Below are 19,486 nucleotides of genomic sequence, written 5' to 3'. Positions count from 1 at the left end.
GCCTAAATGTAAGCCCTAAAAAGACATGCGCGTAGGATACGATGCAGATAGACAACCATCTGACAGCGCTGTTCCATCACCAACTCTTGTTGGTAGAAAAATAATTCTCCATGGCTCTCAAACAACCCTTCAACGTCTTGATCTTCAGCAAAACCGCAGGGTACAGACACGAATCCATTTCTACTGGAATCACCGCCTTCAGGGACCTAGCATTGCAAACTGGTCTTTTCACAATAACAGATAGTGAAGATGCTTCACTCTTTGAGCCCTCGAGATTGTCGCATTACTCCGTGATCGTCCTGCTTCATACCTCTGGCACCTTCCTCAGCGCCTCCCAGCTCAGAGCTTTCCAGGATTTCGTGCGATCTGGTGGTGGCGTTCTCTCTATTCATGGCGCAGCGTCCGGGATGCCGTCATCTTCCTGGTACGGAAAACTGATCGGCGCGCATTTTGACATGCATCCCGATGCTGAGCAAGGTTCTCTCATAGTATCGAATAAATCACATCCCATCATCGATGACGAGAGGCCTCCAGAGAAATGGATGGATGAGTGGTATAATTTCAAGTCGCATCCAGCCGCAAACTCGAGCCTCCAAATCTTACTGTGTGGAGACACGAGTAGCTTCAAAGGAGGTAAACACGGCGATAATCATCCACTTGCTTGGTGCCAAGAGTTTGAGGGCGGCAAGAGTGTTTATATCGCTTTGGGTCATTTCAAAGAGGTTTGGGAGAACACATGGTACATGGGACTGGTGAAGAGAGGAATTATGTGGGCCGCGAGGGGAGCCCTTCATGTAGAGTGAATGTTGCAAGACCAGAGAAACGAATGTGAGAGTCCAATGTTTAAAAACATAGAACGTGACGCGCCAAAATTGACTGATATATCTTCACTGAGAACCATATGGCAAGGTGCATTGAGCCGAAGTTTTATAGATAACATTAGCTTCGATCAACTTGCTAGCACGCCTATAAGATTTAACAGCTAACAGAAATGTATGGCAAGAAACTAGTCTAATGAGGTCCGCCAATTGCGTTACGCTCCTTGTACCACTGGAATATCTCATGCGCTTTCCTAACGCGATGTCTTGTTGCCAGTGGACTCAGACACTTCATAAGCACCAGCCAGACTGCAAGAACGGGGAGCGTGTAGCGCGAATCATTCAACGCGCCTTGCGTAATGATGGTGATGAACGTCCTGAACCAGTGCAGACTTGGAAAGAAGTAGTTGATGCGAAACCATTGGTGAAGGATCTCTGGTGGACCAAGAGATGCCACGACGTTCCAGATAATCCAGGTCAGCACAAAGAAGGGCACGAACGCCATCGGGATGAATCCAGTAGCAATGTCCAACACGTCGAAGCTAATCATGCAGTAGACCCATGTTACAGCCCAGAATGCAAAGAACATTTTGACGTCGATGCTGTATGAGCCCCGGAAAGCAAAGGTCCAACCAGCTATACACAGGCTCGTGAAGACTGGCCACACTGTTCCACAGAACAATCGAGAGAGGATGTGTGTGCGCAGATCGTGGGCAGCGTAGAAATGCATACCGTTGCATATACCGTTCCAGGCCATGATGAAGAAGAATTGCATCAGGATTGGCAGGACTGCGCCAAGGGTGTTGATAAACGCTTTGTCGTCAAGGGTAGCGTACAGTTGGGGAGCCGCTGGCATCTCTACAGGGCGTGCTGGGCTAGCGAGTGCGGAGAGCGCTGTGGTGGCATTCGCGTGTTGACCCCGAGCGATGATGGGCGTGATGAACTGAGCACTGAAAACACTAGCCGCAGTGGATGCGGTAGCAATAACTGGGGAGAGGATACTCGAGGCGTATATCGTATAGTAACGCGCGTCGAGTACATAGTATTTGTAGACATCGTCTGGATTGTATGCTTCGGCCGAGCCATCTATGGCATCTTTGAAGCGAGCTGTCGCGCCATGTTCGACAATAATCGCAGCCCAGTATGTGCCTTTGAAGACTTCGTGTCGTATTTGCTCAGATGTCGAGCCAACAGTATCGACACTGACGTAGGTGGGGTTTCCATATGTACCATTGTTCGTAGCTGCTGCCAGGCGCAGCCCTTCGCCGAAATCTCCTCCGTCGAAGTCAGCTAATGCGACCTTTGCCCTGTGAACGAATTCCCCCTGATGATGGAATAAACCGTAAATGTGAGACGCGTTGATCCAGAAGATAACAAGGATCATTATTGCTGCAGGAATCAAAGCCTTCATCGCTTGTGCTATAGGTATGCTCGGCCCGAGGTGTGCGGTAGAGACGCTGGGATCTGAGTGTGTCTTTGTGTCGGCGGTCGTTGGTCTCAACTCAATGGCAGACTCTTCATCGTTTCTCACAGAGCTAATGTCTGCGTAGGGACCTTGCATTTCTGTAGTCATTGCCTGGAAGACCTTGAGAGCCTAGCTGGTGATTGTGTGATTGTTGTGGGCACAAGAACGCGGTAGATACCTGATAGATATAACAGCCAGGACAGGGGCAGTCTTATTAGGGTGGAGTTCTTGCATATCGCAGTGAAGGTCATTGCTTGCACGTTCAATATATTCTACGAGCGACAAGCTGAGGCTGAGCAATCCCTGTTCGTCATTGTCAAAGGAACTCGTCCGGACGACTGTGACTTACTTCTAACACCATCATTAGGGCTTCTACGTACCCTGGAATACAGAATCGTTATGCTTACACATGATAATTCTGCGGAATGGTGCTGTGTTGCAGCCCCCGAACCGCCGTAGATGGTGATGTAGTGTCGGTGCTCGGCGTCCGCGCTGTCCGAGAGACGCCGAAAAGATCGAAGGATGTACGATTGGGGCAACTGGACAGCAAATTTGCAATCGTACTTGCAATGCGGACGGATCAATTCACTGAATTGAAACCCTTTGTACAAGAGCAAATCCCTGAACCTGTACATACTGTCTCCACATCCCATCGATATGTGTCGACTCTCGTTCCTTTTAAGTTTATAATATGGTACGATGCCAAAAGAAATTTCCGAGAACATGTACGACATTCTCAACACCAAAAGACATATCAAGCTTGAAGTTTGGCCATAGAAGCGTCATGTCGCAATCCTCCAGTTATCCGTGCGTCTTGAAGCATGGTATCTGTGTTTACGATGACACCTAGGTACAATCGCCGTCAACCGTGCACTCCGAGCGGATCACCCCCACCAAGAAGTGCTTGGCACACTGATCCAGGACAGTAATGCTGAAGCAAGTTCTTCAACAAATTTTGACCAGATGGCAGGCCCATTCGGGATTCCGCGTAACCTTTGAAAAATTGTCCTTTCGACTAAGGTGATATGTCGTACTCACTGTTGTCAGGAACAGGTCTCTTGTCACCTGCACACTGCTATCATGCCCCTGATACGTGTCCGAGGCCTGTATGTAAACTGACTATCAACGCCTCTCGGTTTTCGACGATCGAAGAATGTCGGCTTCCGCACTGCAGCAAATGAACCCTCCGTAGACCCACACCACCCAAGTGGCAGACCATTTTGTTGGAGGTTGACACAACACTAAACCTTGAGCCAAGAGAAGGGGGGTTTGCGATTTGGGCTGGATGTTGTTCTCTTTCAGCGCACATGTATGGCTCATGGCTCTATGCTGTATATGCTTGTACCACCTATGGTTTACGTGCTCCGACTCGTGGGATCATTCAGAGGACCTGGAGCCTGTTATTCCGGGTGCAATGATAATTTTCTTCAGCAAGGAGCCCCTTCCACGTCTTACCCATTCAAGCGTTCGAACCGGCGGTGAGGGCATCACCTTGATCAAGACGCAGGAAGTAGTAAGTATATATACTGCAGACCGATGCAGGATAAGGTGCAACGCGTAAACGCAGCAATTATCAGGCTTGTATCGTAACGCCGGAAGCTTTGATCGTGTAATTATTTACCAATGGCTTCTATCTGGACTTTGCTTCTCTTTCTCGGCACTTCAGTGCTGGCCCCAGTCACTGCCGCCGAGCACGATAAACCAGCACTCATCCTTGTACCTGGAGCTTTCCACAGCGCCAGTGTGTATGGCGAAGTCATAAGTCAGCTCAGCGATGTCGGCTATATTCACAATGACGCGGTTGACCTGCCATCTGTAGGCTATGCTGCTGCAGACGTCGAAAGAAAAGCGGATGTGGAGGTCGTGACGGAGTTACTTCGATATAGACTGAGAAAGGGCGAAGATGTCATCATGGTCGGCAACAGTTATGGCGCGACTGTGATCATGGAAGCCGTAAAAGACTTCGAGGCGTATAGCTCAACTTTCGTACTCGAAAGGACAGGAGTAGAAGGCCGGATACTGGGACTCATCATGGTTTGTGTCCATTTCTAGGCTCCCTTTTTCTAGAGCCCACTGACGACCGTTAGCTATCGGGTTACATCCCGACCATCGCTGAGGTTACTGCGAACCCACCCCGCCCCGACATTCGCAACATTGGCGCACCATTCTTCAAATACCACGACCCTTTCAACACCACTCCAAGCCTCGTTACATGGGACAGGGACCTTGCCACCTACCCTCCGCATCTCACGTTCTACAACTTGCTAAATGCTTCCGCAGCAGATCACTGGACATCACAGCTCCTGCCGTCGAGTTTCAAGGCTCTTAACGCCACGGGGACATATATTGCGTACGACGGGACGTTCAGAACAGTATACGTTATAGGCGAATATGATAACAGTGTGAGCCCAGCCTTTGCGCGGACTTATATTGACCAGGAAGGAGCGTACTTTGAGGTCGTGGTCATCGATGGGGATCATGTGCCGATGTTGAGCCGTCCAAAGACCGTGGTGGATGTCATCAGGCGATTTGCTGAAGCATAGTGGAAACCCGACTGAGAAAGTGCAAAGAGAGAACGAGCAATAGCGTGCACGGTCTCGCAGACTTTCCAATGTTGTGTTATGGCCAAACATATCTGTATATCTAATTTGAAAGGCGGACAATTGGCTGTAGTTGCCCTCGGTGTTGACTTTGCCCAGGTGGGATCCGCACATTACCTTACAAAGAACAGCTTATTTCGTTACTTACCTGAATCCGAGTACTGATAGGTGCCTTGAATCCTGATCTCGGAGGCGTGTCCGTAGGCCAGTATGTGGTCAGCCCAAAGCAGGCTTCTCCAGTGGCAGCATGGTTGCAGTCAGATGCGACCCAGAACATCCCCAAGAGAATGTCAGATGTTCGGTCGGAGGGTGGCTGCATCGGAGGTGGAGACAAGCTCACTGTATCATGCGCACGCGTTGATGCTATACAAACTGAACGTCGGCTGTGTGCCAATGAGAGAAGCGGCGCATCGCCATCACCATCTGTTCTTGTCAATATAGAGCCTTTTCGCCGCCAGAATCGATTTAGAAGTCGTCAAGGTTGATTAGCGTTCTCGTCGGGCTGACATGAGCAAGCAAGGACAAAAGAGAAAGAGTGCATGCCAAGGCATGATAGATTGGGTCTCGAGAACCCACGCGCAGGGCCTGTGCAAATGATGTGTTACGATTGAGGGCCATAAATATGCTAGCGATGTGGTGTAGCAGCGCTCGGGTAAACGGGCGTAGGCTGCGGAGCCGTGGAGGTGGTGTGGCGCCTGGGACGTACCCAAGGAGCTACCGGAATTTTTATTGCCACGGTGTGCATCAAGCAAGATCTAAGCAACAGTCAGTGATTGGGACTTCGGACTTGCAATAAAACCCGGCGCAACAACGAATCATCATGCGCGGCGCCAATTTTTCTTAAGAGGGCGACAGAAGCATTGCTATGGAGCATCTTCCCCAAAGAGGGGTGCTGAATTCACAACGAGGCCACATGAGTGGCGACAGGTGTCTGCGCGATCCTGCAGCTAAGATCGGAACTAAAAAGTAGACACCAGCCTTTTCCCCTTCAAGTGTGACCATCCCGTAGTGGCTGGTCATCGAGCCAATTACCTACATCAGCCTTGCCAGTAAACATGATGTAAGTAATTAATTGCATCTGAAGTGTGATCCTTGAACGGTGAGAGTTGAACGTGATAGGAAGCACAATATCAAAAGGGTAGGTACCTGAGCCGATCCTTGTTTTGTAAGAACGATGTAACTCCGTGGTTGATGGCATGATCGTTTTGCAGAGCTCCGACTGAAGGAAATACCTAATGTTAGAGGAATTGACGTCCTACTCAGAAATGGTTGCGAGATGCGTGCGGGGTTTGTCATCATGAGCGAGTCTCAGAGAACAATGCTCGAGTCCAACCCTCTGAAAAGTACGTCATTCTCGTGGAGCAGGAGAACGACTCAGGTACCTACTAGGTGACTCCTGAGATTTCGGGGAACACCTCCGCGATCTTCATGCAATGTGCAGAGTATAATACGAATTGTCATCCTTACATACTGCTGGCCAAAATCGCCCCTGATCGGACTCCACAGCGGGACAGACGTGATCCCAGATCCTACATAGGTCCACTGCAAGAAGAGTCTGTTTTGTCTTCCAACGCTTGCGGCTGGGGTGGTTTGGGTCCCAGAGATCTGGCAGACTTAGCGGCTGGCGGCGCCAAAGCACCACAACGCACGGCCACTTCGAATCTCTCCTGTGTGACGTAGTTGCGTGTAACAGTGTAGCAATTAAAGCTGAAGTCCAAATGAAAGCTTTTTACCCGTAGCCTCCGCGGGATCCAGTTGCGACCAAACGGCAGTCACATGTCGTGACCTCGTGTAATTCTATGAAGAAAGGAACAGTGCAAGCACCACACAAGATCTATATTGCGGCTTGAAGTTCGCCGTTTTGTCGCACGTGGTGGGAACGAACAACGAGCGCAAGGCTCCTTGAAAGGTGGAAGACTCAGTCCTGCCAATCGCAACTCGGGGCTTACAGTTCCGTGATCGAATGCTATGGTGTGGAGGAAAGTGCGATCTGATCGGAGCTAGCCCGATATTGCCCTCGCCTATCTGCACTCGATCGCTGGATGGGGACTGCCCTGTCTTCTAATCAAACTAGCCAGCGGGTCTTTCGAATTTGCATGACAATTGTCGCAGCTCTCGCAAGCATGCAGGCTGTGCAGCTTGACATTGGCCCCCTCGTCGCCTCATGATGGCTTAGTCCGTACAAACGGATTTCGGCCACAGTACAATACCTAGCCAGCCTACCCCACATCGCTAAGCAGCCTAAGTTCCGCTCGCTTTTCAAAGCATTGCCTACTGGTCTCGGCAGCGCTCACGCTAAGGGCGAACACATTCTGTGTACTGTAATCTCAGGCCAACCTGATGTGCATTGAACTGAGTTTCAAGTCTTTCTGGTGGTTATTGATGGTGCAGTCCCACGGTGCTTTTTTCTCCTGGGCGCCCTTTAGATTAGCCACACGTTGCGGTCTTGCTAGACGATCTTTGGAGATAAGACCTCCGTGGCAGACGCAACCAGGACTGTGCACTGTAGAACTACGCTTCCAGAGCCACGAGTTTTGTCAGCGCAATCGCGGATCGTCGTTGCCCGTTGGTAGAGTATTGATAGAGTATCTGTCCGACGTCAGTCGCCGAACGGCTCCTTTCATTGCCGTCTCGGTTATCGTGGGGTGGTGCTACAAGATCCTAGCGCTCCGATCGCCAGTTGAGCCAGCGTGCGTGGTGAGCTGTCTGATCCATGTCTGTCCGTTGCTGGGCGTGGATACCGAGGCGTGCGCAGCCACCTGCCCCTCTCCACCTCGCCGCCGACCTGCAACCTAAGCTGTCTAAGCGGCGGACTGGTGTCGGAAATACGTGCGCGACTGCTGGTTGGCTGGCTACGTTGAGCGGCGGGAACGCTCTTTATCAGTCCCTCCTCCCTCAGCTCGACTCTTGGGAATTTCGCCTTGTCGACCCTCGACACGTTTGAGTATTCTCAAGCACCTGTCGCACATATCTCCCGCCTACTTCTAGACCGGTAAACTGCGGACGGATACCGTTCGCGTTTTCTCGTCTCCTCCCCATACGTGTTTAGCACACACCCCGACCACTTCGTCGCCGGAAGCAATCGTCTGCGGTACTGCCAGGTACACACACGATCTGTCTTCCAGAGTATTCAATTACACAGATTTCCCAGTTTGGACCAATTTGTCAACGAAGGATTCCCCAAGATTCGATCTGATCGTCCCGGCTTCTGGCTCACATCGAGAATCGGTGAGCATCGCGCTTTGCGCACTATCGTTCGATCTCCGGCCTAGCGACCACGGCCAATTTTCGCCACCTTGTGAACCTTTCAGGCTTCGCTCAATCTCTTTCCGCCGTTCCTCGATCCGCTATCCGTTTCGGGCATCGTGCTTTCTTTATTGCGTCCTGATCCGCTGGACCCTAGCTCCACCACTTCTTCCAATCGGCCAAACAGTAGTCCCTGTGCCCGTCTACTCGTCCCGCGTCTGGCCAGGAGAACCGCCACGTCCCCTCTTGAACATTTGTTCCTTCCATTGACTGTTCGTACCCCTTTCATCATCGGCACCAGTCCTTCGAGTTGAGTAGCTCGTCGTAGCAGTTGTGTCGATTTGTCACTTTTCTGGGCAGGTACTAAACGCCGTGCCCGCTTCCCCGGATAGCCGGTCCCTCCGCCACCCGAGCTTTTGCCACCTGAAAGTTCCACTCCCGTTCGTTGGATCTTCAACATGCCTGCCGAAAGAAGATCCTTTACTGCGACCCGCCCGGTCAAGACCGAGCGTACGCATGAGGAAAATCAAGAGCGGTATGTCTGTGTCACTGCTATTTGATTCTTTGTTGCTGATCTCGGGCAGTGCTTACATTGCTGCCTCACGGCGCAGTGACCGTAGCCTGGAGGCTCGTATTGAGTCTGCAAGAAGAGCATCTGAGATACATAAGAAGCGCACTGGGCGTGCACTTCGAGTTACTGAGCAAGATGTCATCAACGAAGAGATGTATGAAGAGGAGGATGACGATCTGCCGACTCAGTACCAGAGGCTCAACGCACATTTGCACACCACCTCTGTGATGTTCAACAAGAAACTGCATGATTACATCGCGACACAGCATGGAGTCAGAAACATGTTCATGTCGCAGTACCAGAATCCATCATTCCAACAGTTTGGAAGTCAGATGTCGCCACAAATCAACGGCGCCTTTGGACAGAACAATTGGTTAAATCCCACTATGATGCCTCCTCAGCAGTCTGCCCAGCAAACATCACAAAATTTTGGTCAACAGGCGCAGGCCACGCAGCCACAGGGTGTTCGCTCATCACCATACCACATCCCTCAAAGATCGCATCAGCGCTCGGCTTCTATCGCCGTCCCAACTGCCATGGATGCGTACCTGCCGCAGGGCGCCTCGGCGTCCCACGATGCACGGAGGATGTCGATGCCAGCGCAAGCAGGGATGGACGACCAGTCTCGACCGGCTGCTTCTCGCAAATCTTCCTTCGTTCTCCAGCAGCCTCCTTCACCACTGACCGACACGGCTTCGCCAAGATCTGGGTCAGGTCAGCGAACACCGCAGCTCCAGGCCGATAATGAGACATCTGTCTCAACCTTTACTCAAGCAAACTACTCCTTGGGGTCGCAAATGCTCAGCGGCGCTAATCCGCTATCGATGGCCCTGCCTGCCGAGTCGCAGCAATTCGTTGGGTCTGTCCTCGATCCCAATGACCCTCGCACAGCTATGTTTATGAGTGGCAGTGAGCACATAGCGCAGCCCTTCGCTCCGACATACACCTACAACCCAAACTACTCGCCCAAAGCTTTAAAGTCAGGCAGCAACATCACGCTCAGCATGCCGCAGACCGGTATCAAGTCAGAAAGTGCAGCCGACACATGTGCGCCAATCTCTTCCGGCCTGTACAATAACGAGTCGTTCCTTACTCCTGGCAATGAAGCGTACGGCGCTTTCTTCGACTTCCAGTCCACGGATTTTGCTCAGCCTGGTGATGAGCCTAGCACCAACGAGCAGCTCATTGACGGTTCCAGCTTCGTGAACTGGGATTAGTACATTTTCAGAGGGCCATGACCCTGTTTCTTAAGCACACGTGCGATCTCGTTCTACTGCACTTCTGTACACTGCGCTTTTTTGCGTTGGGTATCGTGTCTGTTCACACACATTTTTCTCAGATGGATTCGAGCGATACCCACTTTGTTGTTTCATTGTTACGAAGGTCATGAATGTCAACAGGCGTTTTGGCGCAGCCCAAAACGATATATCGCGAAGTTTCTCACAGGCGCTTTCAGGTCGCCCTGCAGCGGTATTTCTCCTCTCTACCCGAGGTGCTTAGCTATATAGTTGTAATCTGAGTAGCTAGCCATCTACTTGCCGGAATGCGCTCATATATATTGCTGTGTTGCGGTGTTGCGTCAGTCTGAACATGGAGAGTACGCGTACATGGAGCTTCTTGCACGATTAGCTTGCACGTAACCATTGGTGCATTAGGGTGCCAGTGGTAGCACAGGCCCACACAAGCGCCACAGACACGGCTGTTGACCTGTCAATTGTCCACAAACCTGGTTATCCAATTGTTCGCCACCCACTCTTCGTTGTGCTGGCTGTGTGCTGTACCGTACGATTGCGTACGACACCGCTGCATGCATGTAAGCACTAGTATCTGCATTGCTCCCAGTTCTCAATACAAAAAACAAGTGAGCCTGCATACATAGACTTGGGTGTCGTACGACCATTGTACCAAATATCGCAGGCTAACTATGGTTACTGCCGTACGGACCGTTGAGGAAATGTAACAGGCACGCAGAGGACACCAGTCCAGCCAACTGCAACAATAGCGACACCACACCCATCGCACAAGCTTATATGAAGTAACATCCTCATATTTTCCGCGCTGTACAATACGCAAGTATCTAGGTGCCGTTGAGGTCTGCTGCACGTGATTGGCAGGGTCAACTACACCTCCCGTCTCTCTACACCGCAAAAGGTAGCACCGACCATCAGCACAGGCCGGTCTTTCGTTGATCGGTAACTACGGAGTACCACGGACTCGACCTCCATAGCCTCAAAGGGCAGTGCTGTAGCGATCGGTTCATCCAATCGCGCAACGCATCGCGTCCCTGATTACCTGGGTAGCCTCGTCTTCGGTATCTGCATCTGTGCTTAAACGGGGGTTCCCACAATCAGAGTGCAACGATCGCGCACACCTTGGGTTGATGCTAGGGATTATCGAAAAGGCGGTCATGATCGTAGCCTGTTGACCACCATTGAGACCATACTTTTGCGACTGATCACGTTCCGCGGCTTAACAATGCAAAAGCCCTGAAAACAAACCAGGCCAGGGCTTAAAGACACAATGTCTCCATCTATGTCCCGTGTGGGCAGTGCCCTTGACAGATTCAAAAGGGTAAGTTTTCAGTAATCTGTGCGGTGTGTACGGGACCAGCATATCTACCTAGATACCTTGAGCGCGTCCAATCTTTGCAATCTGAAAAACGGGCGCCTGTCATTCAGTTGGCAGATGTCTGTCAGGTGCTTGTGATACCTCAACCATGTACTCGATCGCAACCTCCACGCATGTTTTGTCTGTTTAGCCAGCATCAGGCGATCGGCTTGCAACTACGCTTTACTGGAAACATGGATTTCGTGGTCTCCGTCATTCTACGTAGTGATGGGTGTCGTTACTTGGGTGTAATGCTGCCGATCAATGTCGTCAAGTTTTCCCTTCACACACACACATGCACGACGGTGGCGGAAAAAGCGATTGCGATGTCACACACGGAGACCAAAGCTCTTCGTGGCTCGTGCTGTCACGATTCAGACTGACTTCCAGAGTATCGTCAGCTTATCCAACTTTCACAGCGGCGATCAGATCTAAATACCAGCAACGATGCAACATCCCTGGCCTCCAAAATTTGGACACGGCCACTCAGCTACATCTTTTGAATGCTAGGATCAGAGATCGCTGATGATGATTGGTGGGGAATACTTTGGCTGAACACCAAGATGCTTGTAGTCAGGACGGGCTGTGTAAAGCATGATCCCGTATTGCAACCTTGTGCATGAACCCGACGGCCAACTGCACACACTGCGGCACCTTCTATCAGGGGCTTGGTGACAGCGAGGAAGCGATTAACCACGAATCATATATAAGGGCTGCTTCAAGGACTTACTGTTTCTACATTCAGTCATAGGCCTCCAGATTTACTGTCTTGCACCATCTCTAGAATCTCACGCTCGCTTCGCACCTCTGCCACCATCTTCCGATATGAGACTCAGTATCTGCATCTCCTTGGCTACTGCCATTGTTGTCACGGCTGCGGATCGTGCGCCATGTAAGTTCTCACATCCATGATGAGATTGAGGAGCTCAATGACCAACTGAACAGTAGTGCACGCTCCACACGTACATCCACGCCAATACTACGCGCCTCCACCTTCCTACTCTCTCCCTGTGCCGAGTAGCACCTTTGATAATCTTCCCCCACCCACGCCGTCCTCTTCTAGCGCAGATGTTCCACTGTCGACTGCACCAATATCATCGGGACCGTGGGCATCAACTACCGTCCACAGCACCGTGATTGTGACCACAGTCATATTATCAACGTCTTCTATACCCATCTTCACCAGCGCAGAGACAGTCACCGCCACTTCCTGCAGGCTTACAGATGAAGGGTTGATCTGGTGTACTGATGTTTCGCCCTCCAGGACCCCAAGTCCGACCACTGGTACCTTCACGGATGGAACTGCGACGAGCTTCTCTGTAGATCCTCAAACTTCTTCATTCGGGCCTCCGATCAGCTTCCCTCAATCCACCGAAGTCTTGCTATCTACAGGAACTTCTTTCCTGCCATCCACCACAGGGCCGTACGGAAACGGCACAAGCACGAGTACTGCGCCTTTTGCTTCGTCGACATTCACGGTTCCGTACAATATTACCTCAAGTGGGTATTATGTGCCTGAACCACCTTCCAGCACGCCGAGCTGGAATCGGACGAGCTCTGTTTTAAGTGACACGCTCACTGCATCAACTGACTCCAGTACCGCATCATCAGTTACTCCGTTATCGAGTTTAAGCTACACCTATCCCTCATACTCGTACTCCTACTCGTATTCGTCCTACACTCCATCTCCATCTCGATTCTCGAGCTATTTGACTGCCACACCAAGGACTACCTCTCCAATTTACTACCCTACTCCATCCGTCCCAACCATTCCCTCATCCATTACTTTCGAATTTCCATCTAGTTTCACCTTTAGCTTTCCAACTCCACGGCCCAGCAGCCGGAGCACACGCTATCGCTCATCCAGCTTCAGGACTGCCAAAACCTCGTCATGGACCCGCTCAATTCCGACGCGCACACCATCTTTCACTTTCCCGTCATGGCCCCCAGTGTTCACCCGCACATCACACTCCTCTTCGTCTCCAAGTCACACGCTGTACAGCAGTTCGGCAAGGACAACAAGCACCCTCTCTGATGCGACACCCACGTCTTTTGTCCCGTCAAGCAGCAGCGGCTACGCCCCACCTACGACATCGACCGAAACCTTTACTGATGGCACGTTCTCGTCGTGGCCCATCGACACGCCAACGCCAACGCCAACGCCAACGCCAACGCCAACACCGACGCTCTCGACGCTCTCGACGCTCTCGACGCTCTCGACGCTCTTGACGCGCAGGAGCAGCTCCAGCTCGCATGATTACGAGAGCGAGACGGACGGGTATTACATGCCACCGGCGCCGACTGTTGATGGCAGGATTGAGGAGACGGGCGTGGGCCAGCATTTGGTGCGGCGCCAGCGTGGGGGCCCTGTGCCGCATCTAAAGATGACTGAGGATGGAGTTGCGAAGATGGACAATGCACAAGCGGATAGCGTGATGGAGAAAAGGGATGTGAGTAACTTTATGTAATTGTTTAAGGTGCGGCAGCTGATGAGGTATGTAGGTGGTCCAAATGTGGTTCATGTAGTTTCGTGGACTGACCACGCTTCGAGTCTCGTGCTCTTGAGAGCTTTATCATTCTCAGTCGTTAGACGGCTTTTCATAAAATCTTCTTCTGTGGCATCCTGATGTCAGGGGTTGTGATAGTGGCTTGGAGAAATTGGTGCTACGACAAAACACATACAGAATGTCAATCCCTGCATGATCAGTCTTACTGCTTGATACCAGCTGTGTTCATTCATCTCATTCGTCTATAGTACAGCGACTTGCTGTATCCTAACCTCAGAAGAAATCTCTCTTACAGACGCCCGGCCATGCATATGTGAACTTGTCTGTCACATGTCCAGTCATGACGGCGAAAATGTCCAAACGCCCCGACTTTTGCGTCTTCCCAGGCAACTTTTCTGCCCTGACCTATTGCTGGTCTGCGTGTACTCCTTGTCTGCGATGCTGCTACCCTCTGTCCGCTCACTTGGCCACAGCCGCACTCAGGACCTGAGTCCGGAAGAAGCCGCCCTTTGTGCGCTCGATGACCTGCTGGTAGACGCTCTGCGGTGGGTGGTTCATGACGACTGTGCCGGCCTGGTAGTCGATCTTGGCGTCGACGCGTGTGTCGCGGATGAGATTGACGATCCACTTCTCGCCCTCGTCCTGCGACAGGCCGAGACGAGTGGAAAGATCCCTGAAAGAATTAGTACAGAGGTCTGGAGGGAATTTTGCAAGGCGTGACGTACTTGATGTCGATGCGCTGGTGGATCTTGCAGTAGCTCTCCGAGATCAGGTGGCGGGCGGCGTCGACGAATGTGTCTGCGGCAGCGAGCAGGAAGAAGTCGTTCTTGAGAATCTCCTCGGTCTCGCCGAGCTTTTTCTGGGCCTCTTCAAAGTCGAAGTCGATGTACAGGGCCTTGATGAAGTCGGTGACGGGGTCAGTGTATTCGTAGCCCTCTTGGCGCACGATGCGCACCAGGTCCTTGAGCTGGCGCTGGTATTGGTTCGAATTGCGGGCGCGGCTGCGGCCGGTGATGACGGCGGCGGCCAGGTAGCGCAGGATCCACGGGCAGTTTGTCTGGATGGTGTTGATGTAGGCGGGCGAGAAGAACAGGTCTGTGAGGGCCTCACGGGCGGGCTCGTGGTTGAAGAGCGGGAACAGCGACCAATGGATCAGCCAGGTGCGCTGCTGCAGCTGGGCGAGCGGGTTGTTGAACAGGCGCGTGTCGATCAGCTCCTTGATCTTGTTGATCTCCTCAATGGCCGAGTCCCAGTTGACAGACAGGATCTCGCAGGCCAGCTTGCCCCAGGTGGCCTCGCGCTCCTTGTCGCCATCGGTGGTCTGGCTGTGTCAGCGGGGAAGGGGCAGAGCGAGAGCAGAACGAGGGCAGACGCACCAGCACGCGGAAGCGGTACAGCAGCTCGGCGGCGTGTGGGTAGACGCCGCAGCTGTACTGGAACTGGCCGAACTCGTACAGGCGGTTGACGTCGTCGAGGGTCACGCCGTGGCTTTCCTGCAGGTACTGCAAGTTCTGCGCCTTGTCGGAGCGCAGGTTGGTGACGACGTTCTCGTCGTCGAGCAGCTCCGACATCTTGGCCGTCGCGGCCTCGAGCTCGTCGCGCTTGCTCAGCACCTGCTCGCGCTTGGCGGCAAAGGCGGCGGGCAGCTCGTCGAGCCCGTGGACGTCCTGGTGCAGCTGGCCCACGAAGTCGGTCATGTTGGTGGGGCTCAGCAGCGCCAGCAGCAGCTGCTTCTGCTCGGGCGTCTGCTCGGCATCCTCGTCGCTGGAGAAGTTGAGCAGCGGGAACAGCAGGTGGCGGTCGAGGTTGGGCATCAGCTGCGGCAGCAGGCTGTGCTGTTCGGCGACGGAGGCGGCCATGGCGGGTGCTGCGCGGTACGTCGTGGCGGCGGTGCGAAGGGTGGTGGGGGCGCGGTAAATTTGACTGTGCGGAGCGACCGCTAGCAGTGGTGGTGAGTGAGCCTGGGGCGCCCGAGCCCGCAACGCCGCCGGACCAGCGACGACGAGCCTGCGCCAGCAGCGACGAGCATCACCCACCCAGGAGCACTGCGCCCGCCCGCCCACGAGCACTGCGCCCACACACACACGCCCGCCATGTCGCTCCTCCGCGTTCGCGCCGCCGTGTGCCGCGCCCGCTGCACCGCGCCCAGCACCGCATCCAGCACCGTGCCCTACGCCGTCGCCGCACCCTACACCACCGCCGCGCCCGCCGCGCCCGTCGCGCCCGCCCGCGCCCAAGCCCTTGCCGCTGTCGAGGCCGTCACTGAGGCCGACAGCGCCCAGCCCGCCGCCGCCGACCCTCTGCCCGCCTCGCGCTCCAAGGCCCTTAAGACGGCTGCGCGCGCCGCCAAAACCACGCCCTTTACGCCCGCCACAATGCCGCAGATGCCGCAGTCGCCGCCGCTCTATCACGTCGCCCGCTCCGCCACTAGGAATCTGCCTGTCTACACCGACTTCAAGCGCGGCGGCAACCTGCACCTGACCACCGTGCGCAAGACCTCCGGCAACCTGCACGCCCTGCGCGACGAGCTGCGCGCTTGGCTGGCCAAGAAGGAAGAGGACGTCTACATCAACCCCCTGACCGGCCATATCGTCGTCAAGGGGCACCACAAAAGCAAGGTCATGGCTTTCTTAGAAGACAGGGGCATGTGAAGCGAAAGGGCCGACAGCGAGTCGAACTGCATAAGCATTATTGTATTATACGTTTAAAACCTGGTCTGGCTTCAGCAATGGCGTTCTGTATTAGGCCCCCGGCATCTAAAGCCGTGCAAGACTACACATGCGCCAAACATGTATAACAGAGACGTACACCAAAGATGTATACTTCAGATGTACAACAGGAATTCGAATCGTCACAACGAACTTGAGATTTGCTTTGATTGAATATAGGCTTGGCCAACACAGAACAGCTACAATACTCTCCTAGGGCTTCTGACTTGCTGAATACATGTCGCGCCGGCACACTGTATCAGCCCGACGCTGCGACCCCCTGTGTGTGGTTCTAGCATACCTCTTCCGCGCGGGTGGTCATGTTATCGAAGGTATCGGGAATATGCTAAAACCTTGGACGGCTGAGTTCAATGTTGCCTACCACACCAACACGCTCTTAATGACAACCCCATCCTCCATTCTCTGCCGTGCCTCCTCAAAGTCCTGCACACCAAACTCTTTCAACATCTTCTCTATCGGCAGGATTCCCTCCTTACTCCACTGCACCAACTCTGGTAACGCCTCCGCCGGATCCCTATCCCCTTCGATGACACCGATTAGGCGTCTCCCATTGACCATGTGTGTCAGCAGATCCAGCTCGTATTTCGCGCCGACTGGCTTTACACCGACCTGCAGCAACTGTCCGTTCTTCTGCAGAGCCTCCATGCACTGTCCTAATACCGCCACACTCGGTGATGTATCGAGGATGTGGCTGCAGCCCAATTCACCTGGCGTCAGACTCTTGATCGCAGCACTCATCTGCTTGCCCTTCAGTCCCTCTTTCGTCGACAAAAGACCGGCTGTAGCACCATGCTGTAGCGCCAGATCGATTCTCGACTGCAGCAGATCTACAGCGATGACGTTCTTCACCCCACGCTGCTTCGCAGCACACACCCCCGCCAGACCTACGCCGCCGAGCCCTACGACGGCCACGGTGTCCTGTGGTCCGCACTTGCCAACATGTGTGATCGCGCCCGCACCAGTCATGATCCCGCACCCAAGGGGGGCATACGCCCTTAGCTCATCAGAACCACGTATCAGCTTCGTCACGTTGGCCGCACAGGACACCTTGACAGGGACGGGCGACGCGAAGGACGACTGGCCAAAGTAGCCGCCACCAATGACTTTGTTCGGATCTGAGGCAAGCACGAAGTTCGGCTCGTTGGACGCTAGAGTGAGGGCGGCATGTTCGACGCAGTATGCCGGGTGCCCGGTGGTACAGTAGTGGCAGGACAGGCAGGCGGCTGCAGAGAGGATGACGAGGTCGCCTATCTTATAGTTCAGCTCTTGTTGCCGTGAGCCGAGTTTTAGGATTCGTCCGGCGCCTGCTCGCAAGTCAGATGGAATTCAGTCGTGTCTAATTGGGCGATAAACTTACCTTCGTGACCCAGTACGCGTGGGTATATACCCCCGTAACCTGATATATCGGTATGGCACACGCCTGTTGCGATCATCTCAACCAGAAACTCATCTTCTTTCGGTTCGCGCGTCAACATCTCTTCCCACTTCCATTCGTGCTGCGAGTATGCTACTATGCCTTTACAGGGCACTGTATATCCACCCATTGCCTCTTCTGACACAGTCAAGGAAGTTCCACAGGCTTTGGGAGGTGTATGTAGCTGTCATGGTTGTTCTCTGGTTTTGTTCGATCGCGGCTACTTGCACAGAATATCGTGTAGCCGACTGAGAGACAGCTACTTTCGTCATAGTTGAGTACGGACATGCGGGGTTGGCGACGGAGTGCAGCGATCGGAGCGTCGTCCGGATGGACCCTGATCATGATGTGGATGCTTTGCCGAGCAGCCTCAACACCCTAGGTGCCTGTCCTGTGTTGTAAAGATCATATACGGATCTGTAGTAGAAATGAGATGCTGGAGTAAGGTGTGACGTGACATGGAAAGATGGATGTGAAGAACAAATGGTCGGGGTGTGGAAAGTGATGCTGGAAAGGAACTACCTATGTTCAGGAATGAGATAATATTGCTCTTTGTTAAAGAGACGTGTTGTTATCGCTGGTCATCCGATTTCAAATCCTGCTCTTGAGCCTACGATGATAGCTGATGGTTATGGCTCTAGGACTCATGCTCAACCCTCGAAAAGTCCCCACTCCTTGATCTCAAAGCTTTCTAATATCTTGTCCTTCATCAACTCGCCTTCCTTCATCAATGGGGTAACCTCATCTTCGCCGTTCTTGGACTTCTCGTACTCGCCTGGGTAGTGCGGGATGTTGACCGAGACCATCAGGTCTGTACCCTGTTCCTTGAGACGCAGCAGCATCAGGTGAATGTAAACGAATTCAGGTACTTTACGGCCGGGGTTGGTGTCAGGCGGCGGCGTCTGGATGAACTTGAGTGTGTAGACTGGCTTGTTACTGTGATGTTGTTAGTTGTTAAGATACCAGCATATCTGCCTGGATCGCGTGAAAGCGAGCATCATCACGTGGCTGGTCGCAGCACTCACTTCAGCTTTGCCATCACGGCATGCCCCTGCTCCAGGATGTTCGTGCTGTCCTCTTCGTCGACGAGGTCGGCAAAGTGATACTGTAGGGCCTCGTCGTCGCTGCCCTTCTCCTGGTATTCAAGAATTTCGACGACAATGGATGCGTAGCCATTGGTGTCTAAGTAGACCTCCTGATGATCTGGTACCTCTCGGATTTGGCTGTGCTGACTTGTTAGCCGGTGTGCGTTGTGGAAAAGCAAGTTCAAAGAGGCTGCAGAAATGCTGGAACGAACCTTGTGTCGGCGAAATTGGAGGGCAGGTCGACTGTGATGGCGCCGCCATAGAGGGGGGTAGCTGTGAACGACATGGTGATGTGTATGAGTCAATGTTGAGGCGAGAGTTCAAGTTTGCTTGCGTTAACTTCTTGTCGGCACATTCTGGTGTTCTTAAGTTCGCGCGCGCAATTTTTTGATGTTCAACAGTCACCCAGGCAGCGGCCAGGCAGACCAGGCATCACAGCATGTG

General features: G+C 53.1%; 8 protein-coding genes across 8 annotated transcripts; 4 read left to right on the top strand and 4 right to left on the bottom strand.

The window, feature by feature from the left end:
* The first annotated feature begins 49 nt into the window (after window positions 1-49).
* C7974DRAFT_146372 (secreted glycosyl hydrolase) lies at window positions 50-896 on the top strand. Its single transcript, XM_046135689.1, has one exon. The coding sequence runs from the start codon at window positions 111-113 to the stop codon at window positions 801-803; it is 693 nt and encodes a 230-aa protein (XP_045998909.1). The 5' UTR covers window positions 50-110; the 3' UTR covers window positions 804-896.
* Window positions 897-919: 23 nt separating this feature from the next.
* On the bottom strand, window positions 920-2,713 carry C7974DRAFT_390005 (uncharacterized protein). The gene is made up of 2 exons (XM_046141435.1): window positions 2,633-2,713; window positions 920-2,586 (listed from the first exon to the last, which is right to left on the bottom strand). The coding sequence occupies exon 2, from the start codon at window positions 2,389-2,391 to the stop codon at window positions 1,012-1,014; it is 1,380 nt and encodes a 459-aa protein (XP_045998908.1). The 5' UTR covers window positions 2,392-2,586; window positions 2,633-2,713; the 3' UTR covers window positions 920-1,011.
* Window positions 2,714-3,906: 1,193 nt separating this feature from the next.
* On the top strand, window positions 3,907-5,052 carry C7974DRAFT_422676 (Alpha/Beta hydrolase protein; the record flags this gene model as incomplete). Its single annotated transcript, XM_046144345.1, has 2 exons — window positions 3,907-4,317; window positions 4,371-5,052. The coding sequence occupies 2 exons, from the start codon at window positions 3,907-3,909 to the stop codon at window positions 4,824-4,826; spliced, it is 867 nt and encodes a 288-aa protein (XP_045998907.1). The 3' UTR covers window positions 4,827-5,052.
* A 3,535-nt stretch (window positions 5,053-8,587) lies between these two features.
* C7974DRAFT_307708 (uncharacterized protein) lies at window positions 8,588-9,917 on the top strand (the record flags this gene model as incomplete). The annotated part of the gene is made up of 2 exons (XM_046138142.1): window positions 8,588-8,664; window positions 8,741-9,917. The coding sequence occupies 2 exons, from the start codon at window positions 8,588-8,590 to the stop codon at window positions 9,915-9,917; spliced, it is 1,254 nt and encodes a 417-aa protein (XP_045998906.1).
* Window positions 9,918-13,773: 3,856 nt separating this feature from the next.
* C7974DRAFT_389993 (eIF3 subunit 6 N terminal domain-containing protein) lies at window positions 13,774-15,738 on the bottom strand. The gene is made up of 3 exons (XM_046141434.1): window positions 15,191-15,738; window positions 14,540-15,135; window positions 13,774-14,487 (listed from the first exon to the last, which is right to left on the bottom strand). Exons 1-3 carry the CDS (start codon window positions 15,671-15,673, stop codon window positions 14,274-14,276), a joined length of 1,293 nt encoding a protein of 430 aa, XP_045998905.1. The 5' UTR covers window positions 15,674-15,738; the 3' UTR covers window positions 13,774-14,273.
* Window positions 15,739-15,837: 99 nt separating this feature from the next.
* On the top strand, window positions 15,838-16,802 carry C7974DRAFT_389992 (mitochondrial large subunit ribosomal protein-domain-containing protein). Its single transcript, XM_046141433.1, has one exon. It carries the CDS (start codon window positions 15,908-15,910, stop codon window positions 16,463-16,465), a length of 558 nt encoding a protein of 185 aa, XP_045998904.1. The 5' UTR covers window positions 15,838-15,907; the 3' UTR covers window positions 16,466-16,802.
* Window positions 16,652-18,559, bottom strand: C7974DRAFT_146298 (putative alcohol dehydrogenase). Its single transcript, XM_046135688.1, has 2 exons — window positions 17,901-18,559; window positions 16,652-17,847 (listed from the first exon to the last, which is right to left on the bottom strand). Exons 1-2 carry the CDS (start codon window positions 18,085-18,087, stop codon window positions 16,901-16,903), a joined length of 1,134 nt encoding a protein of 377 aa, XP_045998903.1. The 5' UTR covers window positions 18,088-18,559; the 3' UTR covers window positions 16,652-16,900.
* On the bottom strand, window positions 18,348-19,485 carry C7974DRAFT_146281 (uncharacterized protein). Its single transcript, XM_046135687.1, has 3 exons — window positions 19,255-19,485; window positions 18,983-19,180; window positions 18,348-18,893 (listed from the first exon to the last, which is right to left on the bottom strand). The coding sequence occupies exons 1-3, from the start codon at window positions 19,326-19,328 to the stop codon at window positions 18,608-18,610; spliced, it is 558 nt and encodes a 185-aa protein (XP_045998902.1). The 5' UTR covers window positions 19,329-19,485; the 3' UTR covers window positions 18,348-18,607.
* Between the last annotated feature and the right edge of the window lies 1 nt (window position 19,486).

The sequence above is a fragment of the Boeremia exigua genome (genome assembly GCF_020726555.1).
Source record: "Boeremia exigua strain MPI-SDFR-AT-0100 chromosome Unknown C7974scaffold_4, whole genome shotgun sequence".
Taxonomy (NCBI): Eukaryota; Fungi; Ascomycota; class Dothideomycetes; order Pleosporales; family Didymellaceae; genus Boeremia; species Boeremia exigua.
This window is presented reverse-complemented; position numbering and strand designations above follow the sequence as displayed.